The sequence below is a fragment of the Bufo gargarizans genome, chromosome 2, assembly GCF_014858855.1.
Source record: "Bufo gargarizans isolate SCDJY-AF-19 chromosome 2, ASM1485885v1, whole genome shotgun sequence".
Classification (NCBI taxonomy): Eukaryota; Metazoa; Chordata; class Amphibia; order Anura; family Bufonidae; genus Bufo; species Bufo gargarizans.
In genome coordinates this window covers 497,775,437-497,792,694 of record NC_058081.1, presented here as the reverse complement: position 1 = coordinate 497,792,694, position 17,258 = coordinate 497,775,437, and the positions used below count along the sequence as shown (strand labels likewise).

Sequence of the window (17,258 nt, the reverse complement as noted above, 5' to 3'; positions counted from 1 at the left end):
AAACATGGACGCCGTCCATGTTGTCAGTGGTTTACCACGGACCCATAAACTTCAGTCTGGTCTGCATTACGGCTAGTAGTGCATGTCTCTGTGATTTTTACACTGACCCACAGTCCACTGAAACACATTACAATCAATGGGTAGGTGTTCTGTGCGTGGAAAATGTGGATGTGAATGAGGTCTTTTAGCAGAGAAATCTGAACGGATTAGATCCAGCAGAATGGCTTCTTGGTCTTTGATGCAGGGTGGAGGGGACTGGGCACGAGAGAGGTGATATCAGCTGGTGTGCCCATGAAGAACCTATGTGAATAGGTGGAGAATGGTTAATGCTGTAGTCTCCCACCGTGCCTGGATGTGCTGCTGAGTGGATGGGAGGCACTTAATTTAAAGGGGCACAAGCTCAGCTAGAGATCAGAGGATCGCTGCAGGTCTGGTTCACTTGGCAGACATTTCATTTTTCCAGGGGAAGTCCTAGCCGGTCGGGTACATACCCTGCGGCCATTCAGTTGGCAGAGTGAATACCACTGTGATATACAGAGGGAGTCCCACAGTCTGTGGTCTGGATTTGATACCCCCATCATCAAGACAAACCCTGTCCATATGCCCTATTGGCACAATTAAACAACATAAGTTCATACCCTCTAGTAGAAAACATGGACGGGATTTTGTCTTGATGAAGGGGGTACGTAGTGTGAGCCGCAGATGGGAAGCACAGTGGTACCAATGGGAGATATACTGGGGGGGGGGGGGGGGTTATCAAAACTTGTGTAAAGGAAAACTGGCTTAGTTGCCCATAGCAACCAATCAGATTCCACTTTTTAGAGCTCCTTTGGAAAATGAAAGGTGGATTCTGATTGGTTGCTATGGGCAACTAAGTCAGTTCTACTTTATACCAGTTTTGTTAATCCCCTCCCCAAGTATATCTCCCATTGGTACCACTGTGCTTCCCATCTGCGGCTCACACTAAGCCTCTTTTCCTTTACACCAGCTTGATAAATTTCCCCAACTGTCTCCTGCGTGGTTTTCAGAATAATGCCCAGCTCTTCTCTCCAGCCACAAATACATAGCTGGCACTCTGGGTAAATTGTGTGCCAGCTGTTTTGCATTGACACTGAATTTCCAACTTGACTATGATGCTGTGACATGCCAACACTGAAGAATACATCATGTGAAAACCAATGCATCTGAGTGGGTTGCAAGCTTCTGATGCTGTAGTCACCATGCACCCCAAGCTAACCCCTAACACTCACACATTAGAATAGTAAGGTATAGTGTAGAAGCCATAATAAAGCCCTTCTATGCCTTTTCAGTTGCAGCAGCGCCACCTAGTGTCGAACAAACTAACGAAATTTTAGTGGCTCCTCGTCAGTTTCTTCTACAGCAACAGCGATACCTGCTGCATACAACAGAACGTAGCGGTGATGTCAAGCAAAAGTAACTTTTCTTCCAGCAGCGCCATCTGCTGTTTGTTAACGGGTAAGACGATGGCTGTAGTAACTACAATACATACAGGTTACGTTTCCTATTGCAGCAGCGCCACCTAGTGCCCAAACAAATTAACTGCGGCTGTATGCCCGCCCTCGTGTTTATTACGTGCAGCATTTTGGGAAATGTAGTTCCTGCGAAAAAGAGGAAGTTATCCTAGACGGGTAAGAATGTGCGGCTCGAGACTTGAGATCACGGAGAAATAAAACGGGGGGGGGAACCTCTTGACTCTTGCCTTCTGGGGGAACTGGTTGTGTAGGAGCGCGGCAGCTGTGATAAAGACACTGGTTGTAATGGAGTAACTGAGGCTATGGTGGAAGCACTTGTGGTGGGGTCACTGAGGCTATGGTGGGGACACTTGTGGTGGGGCCACTGAGGCTATGGTGGGGACACTTGTGGTCACTGAGGTTATGGTGGGGACACTTGTGGGTTCACTGAGGTTATGGTGGGGACACTTGTGGTGGGGTCACTGAGGTTATGGTGGGGACACTTGTGGGTTCACTGAGGTTATGGTGGGGACACTTGTGGTGGGGTCACTGAGGCTATGGTGGGGACACTTGTGGGGTCACTGAGGTTATGGTGGAAGCACTTGTGGTGGGGTCACTGAGGCTATGATGCAGACACTTGTGGTGGGGTCTCTGAGGTTATGGTGGGGTCACTGAGGCCACCGTTGCCAACCAGAATTTTTTTTTTTCTGGACAATATATTCCACAGCCAACATTTTTTCTGGAAAAAAATTCAAAACTGTAATGAATGATAAAAATGATAAGTAATACGTCTATACGGATCCCACCACCAGCATTTACAATGAACTGTAAAATAATGATAATTGCCACCAAAATACTCTAATCAAATATCACCAGTCTCAAAAAAATCACGGCTCCGTTTTGCAGCCCATAGACTTCTATCATGACGGAATGAATAACAGGAATGCCTCTATAGGCATTCCATCATAGAATTGCGTTAAAATTCACCTCTTGCCACCAAACGAAGTGTGAACAAATTTCAAAATATGACCTTCGCTCATCTCTAGTGGGGACGCTTGTGGTGGGGTCACTGAGGTTATAGCACAAAAATGATCTGAATATAGAAATTTATAAAAATTGCATGAAATAATATACAGAGGAATATTGTAAATGCAATAATACAAATCTATACCTCACATAAAAAAAGGGGAATTTAACCCCTTGATGACCAGCCTGTTTTAGACCTTAAATGATATGTACACCTTTGGGGGCGATTTTTTTTTATTTTTTTTATTGCATTGTACTCATTTTGAGCTACAAATAATTATTTCATTTGGTCTTTATTTAAAATATAGAAACTTTTTTCTGTACAGAGCCGAGATGCTGTAGTAGCAGCCTGTGGGCTCGACTTCCAAGAGCTACAACGTTTATTTCTCCGTCTATGTAGCCATATGAGGGCTTGTTTTTTGCAGTTTTTAATGGTGCCCGTTTGTGGTACACATAACTTACTGATTAACTTAACTTTTATTAACTTTCTGGGAGATGGGAAAAAACAGCAATACTGCTACTGAGTTTTTATGTTATAAATGTTGCAGCGAAAAAAGGGTTCTTAGATGACAGGCACAAAGTGAAAGTATCAGTCACACAGTTAGAAAAACGGTCAACCCTTTGTGACCGAACGGCTGTGACAGAATCTGATTTTTAGTCAAAAATGAGTAACATGCAATCTAGGGCTGCAGCTATTGATTGTTTTAGTAATCAAGTATTCTATCGATTAATCCGTTAATAAGAAAAAACTAATTAAATGAACATTTTCCTTTATAAAAATTCATCAGCACCCTCTATGCCAGGCATCCTCAAACTGCGGCCCTCCAGCTGTTGTAAAACTACAACTCCCACAATGCCCTGCTGTAGGCTGATACCTGTAGGCTGTTCAGGCATGCTGGGAGTTGTAGTTTTGCAACAGCTGGAGGGCCGCAGTTTGAGGATGCCTGCTCTATGCCACCAGTACTGTGCCATCACCTCCCATGCCATCAGGTCTCTGTGCCACGCCCCCATACTATCAGTTCTCTGTGCCATCAGCCCCCCCATGCCATCAGTCCTCTATGCCCCCTGCTTCTAGCCATTAGTCTCGCAGACACTGCTCAGCTCTTTAGCCTCTTCTTCTTCTTTGCGCGCTGCACTGTGCTCCTGACGTCACACAGCGTCGGGTCATAGTGCACACTTACGTGCACTATGTCCTGACGATGTGTCAGGATAAAGTGCAGCGCGGTGCGGGCTGGCGGGTGACCACGGAGCGTGAGTAATAGCAAGCGCTTCACTCACGCTCCGTGGTCACATGACACAAACTAATCCTCGATGCAAAAAAATTGCATTGAGGATTTTTTAATTGAGTAATTGTTGCAGGCCTAATGAAATCATTAAAAAAAATTAAAGCTACTTTCACATTAGCATTTTTTGTGGATCCGTCATGGATCTGCAAAAACGCTTCTGTTACAATAATACAACCGCATGCATGAACGGATCTGGTTGTATTATGTCTTCTATCCCCATTGACTTGTGTGTCAGGACGGATCGGTTTGGCTCCGTACCACATCGCGGACAGTAAAACACTGCTTGCAGCGTTTTTCTGTCTGCGATGGGGACGCAACCAAACGGAACGGAATGCATTCTGGCGCACTCTGTTTCGTTCAGTTCAGTTTTGTCCCCATTGACAATGAATGGGGACAAAACTAAAGCGTTTTCTTCCGCTATTGAGATCCTCTGACGGATCTCAATAGTGGAGTTGAAAACGCAGATGTGAAAGTTGCCTTAGGTGTACATAGCCTTTAACCCCTTCAAGCAACAGCCAGTTTGGACCAAATGCCACAAGCCCATTTTTCAAATCTGACGTGCGTGACTTTATCTGGTAATAACTGTGGAATGTTTTAATGACCCAAGCAATTCTAAGATTCTTTTCTCATGACACATCATACTTCCTGTTAGTGGTAAATGTTAGTTGATGTTTTACCTTTATGTATAAAAAAATCCAAAATTTGTTGAAAGATTGGAAAAATTAGCAATATTTTTTATTTGAATTTCTCAGATTTTTAGACAAATAGTGATTACTCGCAAAATAGTTTTTAAGGAACATTACCCAAATGTTTACTTTATGTTGGCATCATTTTGTAAATGTTGGATGTTAGAAGGCTTAGGTTTTTGGAAGCAATTTTAGAAATTTTCAAGAAATTTTTCAAAACCTTGTTTTTAAGGACTAATTCAGTTCGGAAGTCACTTTAAGAATGACCCTATTTTAGGAACTACACCCCTCAAACTATTCAAAACTGATTTTTACAAACTTTGTTAACCCTTTAGGTATTCCACAGGAATTAAAGCAAAATGGAGGTGAAATTTAAAAAAAAGTCATTATTTTTGGGCAGATTTTCCATTTAAATAAAAAAATTCTGTAATACAACAAGGGTTAACAGCCAAAGAAACCAATATTTATTACCCTGATTCTGCAGTTTACAGAAACTCCCCATATGTGGTCGTAATCTTAGAAGGAAAATCCCCAAAAGTGAACCCATTTTGGAAACTACACCCCTCAAGGAATTGATCAAGGGGTTGCGTGAATGCTTTGTGCTTTGACCCAACACTTGGCTGTTAAAATGAAAAAATACATTTTAGTTCCAATAAAATGTTGTTTTAGCCCTAAATTTTTCATTTTGACAAGGCATAACAGGCGAGATTGCACTCTATAATTTGTTATGCATTTATTCCTGAATATGGCAACACCCCATATGTGGTCATAGGCTGCTGTCCTACGGGGACACGGAAGCATTCAGACGAGAAGGAGCGGCATTTGGATTTTGTGACATGGAATCTTCTGAAATTGATTTTAGGGGCTATAACATTTTTATTTTTTCACCAATGTAGCTGTGTGAGGGCTTGTTTTTTGTGGGACGGGCTGTAGTTTTTATTAGTCTCAATTTGGGGTACATATATCTTTTTGATCACTTTTTATACCATTTTTGGGAGGTGTGGTGGGCAAAAATTGCAATTGTCAGTTTTTAATTTTTATTGGGGGTTCCTCATTTACTACATATGATATAATTAATAATATTATTCTGTGGATTGATACGGTTATGGCGATACCAAATTTTAGTATTTTTTTATGTTTTACTACTTTTTCAACATAAAATCACTTTTCTGGTCTCTCTCTCTCTCTCTCTCTCTCTCTCTCTCTCTCTCTCTCTATATATATATATATATATATATATATATATATATATATATATATATATATATATATATCCAGAAAAAGGACGGCACTCCAGCAAAATGAAGGTGAAGTTAATCTTTAATCAACCATACGGTGCAACGTTTCGGCTCCAAAACTGAGCCTTTCTCAAGCTTGAGAAAGGCTCAGTTTTGGAGCCGAAACGTTGCACCGTATGGTTGATTAAAGATTAACTTCACCTTCATTTTGCCGGAGTGCCGTCCTTTTTCTGGATATACTGGTTGGGGTAAGGAGTCCATTCCCCTGGAACGTGCACCCATTTTCTTCTATTTGTAGTCAGTGCCGCCATTTTTCTCATATATATATATATATATATATATAACACAAATAGTGCAGCAGCACAGTCAGAGTTAGTGGACTGGGTGCAAATCCCCACAGAGGTAGGCCACTCCTCCACGATATACAAAAGGTGAAATAACGAAGCTTGATAAAGGCCTCATTGAGCAGGCCGAAACGTCGCTTGGATTAAAGTTTGGGGTCTTCACCCGTACACCTAAAGCTGGAAGTGCTGCCTCGTTATTTCACCTTTTATATATATATATATATATATATATATTAATTTTTGCCTGGTATGGGGTCTGTAGCCATCCTTCTATTGCCCCATTCCCCTCCTCTCAGACTCCAGCACAATACCTGCCATACCTATCTCAGGACTCTCCATTTCCGTCACATGCTAGATATTTATGGGACCAGTTTGATTCCTGCTCTGTTTCAGCTTTGCTTTATTGTAGGACGATCCCATCTTTTTACCTGCTGTCAGTACAGGTGAAACTCAAAAAATTAGAACATCGTGCAATAGTCCATTTATTTCAGTAATGCAAATTAAAAGGAATTGCATTAATGCAGCTTAAAATTAGAATTTTGTGAAAAGGTTCAATATTCTAGGCTCAAAGTGTCACACCCTAGTCAGCTAATTAATCCATACCCCCTGAGCAAAGGGGACCTCAAAATTGTGACTTTGAGGTTTCATAAGCTGTAAGCCATAATCATCCAAATTATAACAAATAAAGGCTTGAAATATCTCGCTTTGCATGTAATGAGTCTATCTCATATGTTAGTTTCACCTTTTAAGTTGCATTACTGAAATAAATGAACTTTGCACGATATTCGAATTTTTTGAGTTTCACCTGTATGCCGCAAGTTCCTTACTTCTAACCCCACTATTCGACAACCTACGGAATTTGTTAAAGCACTTTTCTCAATACCCAATTTATACCAAAAGCAATGTCAACATTTTTTAGACTATTGCTAATTCCCTCTTCTCCTTCTGTACCCCCATTTATAGCGGAATGGGAGGAGAAATTGAAGGCTACATTTTCTGAGAAAGAGGTGAAACAGATCTTGTCTAGATCACATGATTTCTCCATGTGCATTTGCATACAGGAAAATTCATACAAGACATTTTTCTACGTTGTATAGCAGTGGTCTCCAACCTTTTTTGCACCAAGGACCAGTTCCCAGGGACTGGGTGGAGGGGGGGAAGGGGGTGGGGGTTCTGTGGCAGGGCTTAGAGGGTAGGCAGGGCTTAGGGGGTGCTAGTCGGCAAACAAAACACAAGGTGCATATTAAAATATATAACAACTATATAAACTGACTAGGGTCTCTGCTGCACCTGGTCTCTGCTGCACTGTACCGTATTTTTCGCCCTATAAGACGCACCTAGGTTTTAGAGTAGAACAAAAAGAAAAAATATTTTTCCTTACACCTCAGGTCAGACCAGCAATCAGACCCCCAATGTTAATTAGACCTTAGTTCAGACCCCCAATACCTCAGATCAATTCCCCAACCTTTAGCCATCTTTCACCCCCTTAAGTCAGCCATCAGCCCCTTAAGTCAGCCATCAGCCCCTTAAGTCAGCCATCAGCCCCTTAAGTCAGCCATCAGCCCCCATGTCAGCCATCAGCCCCCATGTCAGCCATCAGCCCCCCATGTCAGCCATCAGCCCCCCATGTCAGCCATCAGCCCCCCATGTCAGCCATCAGCCCCTTATGTCAGCCATATGTGAGCCATCAGCCCTTATGTCAGCCCCCAGGGCAAAAAAAAACACTTACCTCTCCTGGTCACCATCGCGATCCTCTTCATCCTGCTGTCGGCTGTGTATCGCGGCGCACAGTGTGAGGTCACAGAGCGACCTCACGCTGTGCGCAGCCCTGCACAGCCTATAGCCGAGCCGAGGACCAGGAAGTGGTGAGTACAGATCCTTCACCATAATGGAAGCGCTTCATTAGTACTGCGTTAAAGACTGCCCTGATCGGCAAACAATCTTCCAGGTCCTGGGCCGCGGCCCGGCAGTTGGGGACCACTGTTGTATAGTATGCCGACATACGTATACATGAGGGGTGTGGCGGATAGGGACCTCTGTTTGAGATGCAATGCAGCTCTGGGGACTATATCACATATCTGGTGGTTTTATGCTAAAATCTCACCTTTTTGGGACAAAATAGAAGATGTAATTAACTTGGTGTGTCCCGAACCTCTATCAGTAACTTCAAATCTGGTTCTACTTTGACAAGATTCCACCTCACTCTGCCCACGCAAAACAGCACTAGCTACTTTTCTCATTTTAGCAGTCAAACTGTTAATACCATTACATTGGTTGAGTTCTCTCCTCACTTCCCCCACATCAGGAGTGGTTGGACAGGGTTGACCAACTCTGCAGACTTGAAGAACTCACGTCTTTGATAGAAAGTAGACATGAGCGCCTTTTGCGAACCTGGTGGCCCTGGCAAAAATGCTGTACATGCTGATGCTATTTCTGCTACAGCTTCTCACAAAATGTCTGATGACATCTATTTGAATTTATTTTGATTTAATTTACTTCCTTTTTCTTGGGTCACACCTTTTCATAACTAAATGTACCCAGGCCCTGTTTGTTTGAGGATGCTGGTGACTGCAACCTTTTGTGAGGCCAATATTTGGTTTACAATTGTACTGATGCTCCTGTGAACGAGCATAGCCTGCTGAATCATTTTGCCTAGATACACAAGTTCCTATAATGAATATATGTTTCTTGTCCATGTCATTTTCTCATGATCTTACTCTCAGTTGGACATTGCGTCACTTCGATGGACTACCCTTTCAATGGGAATGGGGTCAAATTTACAGTTGGGGATTAATAATGTCGCCTGCGTGCGGGTCGTTTGTATTTTTTATGTTCTTTTAAATAAAAAGAGATTTATGAAAAAAATAAATTATATTTTAGATCGCCATATACTAACATCCATAACATTTTTCTTTTTTCACCAATGCAGCTGTTTGAGGGCTAGTTTGTTGCAGGATGGGTTGTAGTTTTTATTGGTGTCATTTTGGGATACATATGACTTTTTGATCACTTTTTAGTAAATTTTTGTGGCGTGAGGTGACAAAAACAGCAATTGTGTTATTGTTTTTTTTATTTATTTTTTTAAGGCGTTTATAGTGTGGGATTAGTAACATAATACTTTTATAGATCAGGTAGTTACGGACGCGGTGATACCAATTATGTGTACTTTATTTTTTTATTTTATTTTTTAGCAATTATAAATGAGCGAATTTGGGAAAAGGCAATTTATTTTTATTTAAAATTTAAAACACCAAAAAAGCTGTGTGCAATCCATATTTCATGGAACGTCCATCCCATAATAGAACAGTCCTATCCTATATTTTTTTTTGGGGGGGGGGGGGGGCGGGCGAGGTGACTAAAAAAATTACAAATCATGCGTGTTTTTTTTTTTTCTTTTATGACGTTTACCGCATATGAGATATTTTTTAATAGTTCTGACTTTCTCGGATGTGACAATACCTAATATTTTTATTGTTTACATATTTCATATGTTAAATTGGGAAAGGGGAATTAAATTTTTTTTTTTTTACTTTTTATTTAATAACTATTAGCCCCCTTAGGGGATAGAACCCTTGTCCTATTCACCCTAATAGAGATCTATTAGGGTGAATAGGATTTTACACGGTCCCTGCTGCCCTGTGCTTTGTGCACACAGCAGCAGGGAGATAACCATGGCAACCATGGATGGCTTTAGTAGCATCCTGGCTGCCATGGTAACCCATCAGAGCCCTGCAATTTCACTGCTGGGGCTCCGATTAGAAGCTGCCACCAATGCATATACTGAGAAGGAGGGGAGGGGACCCTGTGGCCACTGCCACCAAAGAATATAATAGGGATCGACCGATATTGATTTTTTTAGGGCCGATACCGATAATTTGTTAACTTTCAGACCGATAGCCGATAATTTATACCGATATTCTGGGAATTTTCATTTTTGGAAAAAAAAAATCCTACACAAATCTGCTGAAAATTAATATGTTTATTGTTAATGTGTATTTTTAATTTTTTTTTGCAAATCTTTCTTTTTCATTTATACTTAATATTTTGGTGTTTTTTTTTTTTTTTCCTTTTTTTTTTTTTTGTTTTTTTTACTAACTTTTAGCCCCCTTAGGGACTAGAACCCTTGTCCTATTAACCCTGATAGATCTCTATCAGGGTGAATAGGAGCTCACACTCTCCCTGCTGCTCTGTGCTTTGTGCTTCAATAGCGTCCTGGCTGCCATGGTAACCGATCGGAGCCCAGGCTTACACTGCTGGGGTTCTAATCGGAGGAGCAGGGGAAAGGGGATCCTGTGGCCACTGCCACCAATGATTAATACTGGTGGGGGGGCGCACTGCACCACCAATGTTTTTAATACTGGGGTGGGGGTGGGGGGTGGGGGGTGCACTGCGCTACCAATGATTAATACTGGGGGTCTTGGGGGGGGCGCACTGTGCCACCAATGAAGATAAATCTCTCATTAATTCATATACAGGAGGCGGGAGCTGGCTGGAGAATGACATAGCAGGCTCCCGACCTCTATGAGCGGTAGCTGCGATCCGCGGCACCTGAGGGGTTAACTACCGCAGATTGCAGCTATTGCTCATAGAGGTTGGGAGCCGGCTATGTCATTCTGCAGCCAGCTCCCGCCTCCTGTATATGAATAAATTAGAGATTTATCTTCATTGGTGGCGCAGTGGCCACAGCCTCTCCCCTCTTGTCTTCTCTTCTCTCATTGGCGGCCGCAGCAGCACAGGGGGAGGGAGACACTGCTTCCTTCTCCCCTGTGCTGCTGAGGGAACACGGAGAGCGCTGACAGCAGCACGATCTGTGTTCCCAATAAGTTATCGGAATATCGGCAAAATAGATGCCGATACCGATAACAGTCAAAATCCTCAATATCGGCCGATAATATCGGTAAAACCGATAATTGGTCGATCCCTAGAATATAATACTGAGGGGAGCGGGAGTCCGCTGCGACACCAATGAATATAACTATAAGGAGGCGGGCGCCTGTGGCCACTGCGCCACCAATGAAGACAATTAACATGATTATAATACTAAGGGGGAGGCCACTGCGCCACCAATGCATATGATTAACCCTTAAATATAAATGTAGGCTGTGGGTGCCGGCCGTATCACATACCCAGCACCCGGCCTCTATGACAGTCCCTGCGATCCCTATAAAAAAAATGTATGGGGGTCAGAATATGGTGATGTTTTTTTCAAAGTTTTAATTTATTTTTACACTATTTAGACATTAAAAACCTATACATATGTGGTATTGTTGTAATCGTACTGACCCAGAGAATGAAGGGCACAGGTCAGTTTTGCTGCAAAGGGAACGCCGTAGGAACAAAACCTGTAAAAAGGTGGAGGAATTGTCATTTTTTTTTTCCAATTCCACCCCATTTGGAAATATTTCCTGCTTCCCATTACATTGTATAACATATTAAATCGTGGCATTAGAAAGTACAACTTGTCCTGCAAAAAATAAGCCCTCATATAGATATGTAAACAGAAAAATAAAAAAAGTTATAGCTCAAGAAAGATAAGGAAGAAAAATAAAAACGCAAAAACAAAAAAACCTCCGGTATACTAAGGGTTAAATACTATATACACCTTTGGGGGCAATTTTTTTAATTATTGCATTGTACTCCTTTTGAGCTAAAATAATTTTTTCAATTGGTCTATGGAATCCTTTTTTGTGTACAGAGCTGAGATGCTCTAGTAGCAGCCTGTGGATTTTCTGTCGTTCCCATCATTTGGGGAGCTGACGGGCTCCTTATCTCTGACATTATAAACTCTCATCAAAGCTCAATCTTTATCTTACTGATAAGAATGTGCTGTAAATAAGTGTTTATGACATTTTAGAAATTTAGAGATTAGGGTAATTAGATGGCACAAAGAGAAAGTGAAAGTACCAGTCACACAGTTAGAAAAACAGTTAACCCTTTGTGACAGAACAACTCAATATTTTTAATAAAGGCCAATTGAAAATATGATTTTTAGCCAAAAATGAGTAACATGCAATCATAAAAAAATTACCTCAAAGCCTTTACTGACCAAGCAATTTATTTATTTTCATCGTCGACTTCCAAGAGCTACTACGTTTATTTCTCCGTCTATGTAGCCATATGAGGGCTTGTTTTTTGCAGGACAAGTTGCAGTTTTTAATGGTGCCCGTTTGTGGTACACATAACCTCCTGATTAACTTTTATTAACTTTCTGGGAGATGGGAAAGAACAGCACCTGCCAGTCCGAGCCATGGGAGAACAAAGACCCAATTCTCTGCTGCATTGGAAACCCATGCAGCGCTTAAACTGGGATGCCGTAAAAAGGCGATGACGCAGCCTAAGGCCGCTTAGTGACTGCTGTATAAAGACCTATTGGTGGTCACTAAGGAGTTAAGGAGCAAAGCGGGACAGAGAGGGACAAAAGTAGAGACAGTCCCTCCAAAAGAGGGACACTTCGTAGGTCTGGGTATAATCGGGACACAAGTTGTGGTGGGGTCACTGAGGTTATGATGGGGGAACTGGTTGTGCAGGGATCACTGAGGTTATGATGGGGCACTGTAATTATGATGGGTGGGCTGTTTGTGGTGGGGACACTGGTTGCGATGGGGCCACTGAGGTTATGACGGGAACACTGGTTGTGAAGGGGTCACTAAGGTTATGATGGGGCCACTGAGGATATGATAGGGACACTGGTTTAAGAGCTGTGGTTCTTGTGATGATGCGTAGTTGTGATGAGGAAACTTTTTACCAGACTCAGACTGGTCCACACGAGATCAGGTGAGTCCCCCACCCCTGCAGAAGTGGAACATGGCACAGTAGACTGAATGCAGTACATATAGATACACAGCATACTAGGGTTGTTTCGATACCATAAAAAAGTATTGCAATACTCGATACCATTCGATACCGTGCAAAAATAAAATAAAACACAAAAAAGTTTTATAGTAAATGGGTCTGGAGCGGACTTCCGGCGGCACAGTGGGCTAGCGTTAGCACAGATCCAGCAGGCTGTTCCCCTGCCGGAAAGGGCTACCTCAAGTGTGAAAGTAGCCTAAGTGGCCTGTATTCTGTAACTCACATTAACCCCATGTTGCCCATTATGTGAGATGGTACTTTGGGGGTTACTTACTATTAATGTGAGGCACAAAAGCGTGTGCCCAGCCTGACATTAAAAATAAGTGACCCCTATCATGTTTAAAACATGGTAGTGGCAAGATTGGGGTTAATGAGTCACTCAGTGACCCTGATACATGTTTTTTGCCTGCCTTTATTGTGGGCCGGTTATCTGCGCTGGCTTTTCAGTGCACTAATGCACGCTGACGCTGGTGAGAACACAAGACTCAGGAGGAGAATGAGCTCACTAGCTAAGACAGCACAGTGGTTTATTACCTCCCCCGTCCCTCCTCCTGCTTTAATTAGCCACACATTCATTGGTGGCAGTGGTGCGGCCAGCTTCAGAGCCCACTCATTTAATTGGGCTCAGCGGCGGCCGTGTCATAGGAGGGAGGGACTCCCTCCCTCCTTCTCCACTGACTGGCCGCAGAACAATAGCGCGCGCGCTGAGCGCCATGTTATCTCATAAGAAGAGATACTGGACTGTGCAGCCTATTATCGAAAAAAAGAAAATCCCTGTACCGAATCGATACTGGTATAAAAATATCGATTGGGTATCGAAACTTTGATACCCGAGACAACCCTACAGCATCTCACTCAGTCTATGCCCATGTAAAAAGTGGATATGAGATGCATCAGGTAGCTGAGATTACTTCTAAGCATACAGGGCGGCCTGCATTGTCTATACCCAGGGACCTGCTTTTTCGAGGTCGCTGCAGGGACCCTCATAATCAATCGCCTTGTAGTGTCTTGCTGTGTGAGCAAGTAGTATTTGCATGTAGCCGTACAGTGGGCCATATTACTGGTGGGCCCCTCAGTGTCATTCTGGGTGATTATTATGTTTGAGGATGGGGCTTGTACATGACATTTCTTTCAGTCTTGTAATGTTTTCATGATGTTCTAGTGTAATGGACGACACTGAGTCTAAAATTAAAAAGCGCGTCCTCCCGTCCTGGATGATCGATGATAACTCCCATCCCAAGAAGCGGTGTACCACAGAGGCGAAGGGGAGGAAGAAGACACAAGGGTGAGACATGAGCTGCCAATGTCTGTTATGTCTTAGAGGGGCTAGCTATGGAGGAGGTGGTGGTGGGTCTGTCCTCCTGGAATGTGTCAAAGCAGTGCTCCATGGGACAGAAAAATTATAGCTTAGTAAATAATAAAAATGGAGAGTTCCCCTTGATGTTTTTAGAGAAGTTGCAGCCGCTGCAGATTTGTCACAATAGTAAATGTCATTTTTTATTTTATTCATGTTTTTTTTCTGTTTCCATCTGTCCAGTTCGTCCCGGAATAGAACGGTGTATTGTATGAACGAGAAGGAGCTGGTGGAGTGTGCACTGGAGATACTGAACCAGGTAACCCTGAGAATTTGTGTACATCAGTGCTTTCAAGCTGGTAGGATACTACAACTCCCAGCATACACTGTCAGTGGACCTCTTATACAACTTCTACTCCAATATTGTTCCTGCTGTGCTGCCCTCTAATATTGCGGCTGCTGTGCCTCTTTTGTACTGTACCCTCTGTGCCCCCTTATATTGTGTCTTCTGTACCCCGCTATATTTTACCTCATGCTGAGAGTTGTACTTTCTTTGCACCTTGAGATCTTTTCCTAGAGGTCCTATTCATAGTAGCCAGACTTGCGTTTGCATACTAATGATGATCATGATGTTAGATTTTTGTTTTCTTCATCTACCCTTGTATCATTTTTTTACATTCCTTGCCCGAAAAAAGCTATTGTATATGGAAAAAAATTAATTATGGAATTAAGTCGGATAAAGTCGGCAAAGCTGGAGACAAAGAAGCTGATTGCCAAAGAGAATAAAACTAACCCTAGAATATTTTTCAGTTATACAAATGGTAAAAAGGTTAATCCTGAAAGTGTTGTCTCTTTAAGGAGTGATGAGGGAGGAGTTGCAGAAGATAATAAGGAGAAAGCGAATTTATTAAATACTTTTTTCTCCACTGTATTGACTGAGGAAAATGAAATGTCAGATGAAATACAGAGTGTTAAACTTCGCAGGTTAGGCAGTATAGTGACGACCCTCTGATTTCAACGGGCTGTCACTTCTGGGCCAGTACTGACAGGGTGAACCTTGCAGCGCGTGCCAGTGCTGCAAGAAAGAAGAGTCCAATGAGACTTGCAGTTCTGGCTTCTCTGACTCAATGACTGGCAGATTTTTTTCCTATACGTAACATGAAAGAAACCTGCCAGTGGTGGACAGGAGGTGGGGGAGGTTGGGGCCACCAGTCTCATCTCCCTTGCAGCACTGGTGCTTGCTGCGGTGTTCAGGGGTACTGACTACCCTAGAAGTGAAAGCCCACTCAAATCATCAGTCTGTCACGAGATTGTGCTGTCCTCCACAAGGCTGCATAGTAAAGTTGACAGGTTCCCTTTAACTGTGGCCTGTCTGACCCAGGAAGAAGTTCAGCGGCATCCAAGAGAATTAGGTAATGTAATAGACTGACCCTCATTTCTGATATTTAAGGACCCTATATTGACAGGGAATGTTCCACAGGATCAGCGCTTAGCGAATGTGGTGCCAATATTCAAAAAGGATCCAAAAAAAGAGCCCAGAAATTATAGGCTGGTAAAACTCTCTGCCTGAGGAGGTGGTAAGAGTGAACTCACTAAAAGAGTGCGTTGACGTCGGGGGGGAAGCAAGTAATGGCAGGCGGTGACAGGGACGAGCCTCCTTAGCATCGCGGGTGACGCTGGGGAGGCTTGTCCCCGCCTGTCATTGGCTGCTCCCCCGACACCGGATGTTTTCATCTACTCACGGGGAGAAGCGACGGTGTGGGGACCAGGGAGCGGGGTAAGTATATTCACTGTGAGGAGCCCGGCATATGGGGGACATTTTTATAGTATTGGATAGCCCCTTTAAGTTCCCAATCCAGCGCTGGTAATGGAGGAGAGGTTATCTGCAGCATTGGTGAGATTTAACATTTTATCCTCTATTTCAGGGTAAAGTACATAGAGACATCGAGGAGAAAAACGAAAGTGAACTACAAGAAGATAAAGAGGACTCCTCCCTTGATACAGACATTGATAAGAAGCCGGTGATATCCCCCGCATCTGACAAGCCACAAACTATTCCGCTGTCGTCTGATGAGCTGAAGCACGACTCAGATGACGACCCCTTAAAATACGTCAGGGAGATTTTTTTTTGCTGAAGAACTGTGACAAAGGTTTTTTTCTGTTTATGTATTTTATTGTTAGATCATGATGTTCAACTTTCTAATAGACTTCAAGATCTATACTTGCTGGCAATGAATGGAAATATCTGTTTACACCCAGAGACAGAAGGCCAGTTCAGACCTAATGCATCTTACAACTGAGGATTTGTGGGAGTTGTCTCTATTCTGGATAATGGGTCAGGGGTTGCCTTGTTTTCTGTATTGGTGGAGGTCCCAGTTGCTGGTTCTAGGATAAGGCTAGGTCTACACGACAACATTTGTCGCGCGACATTTTGTTGCACTAATGTCGCGCGACAATTTTTATAATGGCAGTCTATGGTGTCGCACTGCAACATGCGACATGCTGCGACTGCGACGCGACAGTCGCAGAAAATCCATTCGAGATGGATTTTTCTGCGACTGTCGCGTCGCAGTCGCAGCATGTCGCATGTTGCAGTGCAACACTATAGACTGCCATTATAAAAATTGTCGTGCTACATTAGTGCAACAAAATGTCGCGTGACAAATGTTGCGCCCTATTGTCGAGCGACTTTTTGTTGCGCAACAAATGTCGTCGTGTAGACCTAGCCTTACAGTGATTCCACAGATGGGCGGTGTGCAGGTTCTCACCAAACTCCCATGGCAGCGGTTCTCACCGGGAATTTAATAATGCCACCCCTCTGCCTCTGTTGGCATTCACCTTCACATTTGCCATCACACCCTATTAATAAGGTCAATGACTCAACAGAAAATAATGGTAACATCGCAAATAACTCTGACCTCTGTCATCTATTAGAAGAGGCATACACCTTCTTTGCAGGACAAGTGCTATTTGCTAATAGCACCATTTAATGCCCTGTGTAATGTATTGTGTTCACTATGCGGTACAAATCGTATTATAATTTTATTCTGCTGGTCAGTA

General features: G+C 42.9%; 1 protein-coding gene across 1 annotated transcript; it reads left to right on the top strand.

Moving 5' to 3' along the window:
* Positions 1-1,587: 1,587 nt before the first annotated feature.
* Positions 1,588-16,653, top strand: LOC122926513 (cell cycle regulator of non-homologous end joining-like). The gene is made up of 4 exons (XM_044277899.1): positions 1,588-1,649; positions 14,067-14,189; positions 14,442-14,517; positions 16,124-16,653. Exons 2-4 carry the CDS (start codon positions 14,071-14,073, stop codon positions 16,331-16,333), a joined length of 405 nt encoding a protein of 134 aa, XP_044133834.1. The 5' UTR covers positions 1,588-1,649; positions 14,067-14,070; the 3' UTR covers positions 16,334-16,653.
* Positions 16,654-17,258: the final 605 nt, after the last annotated feature.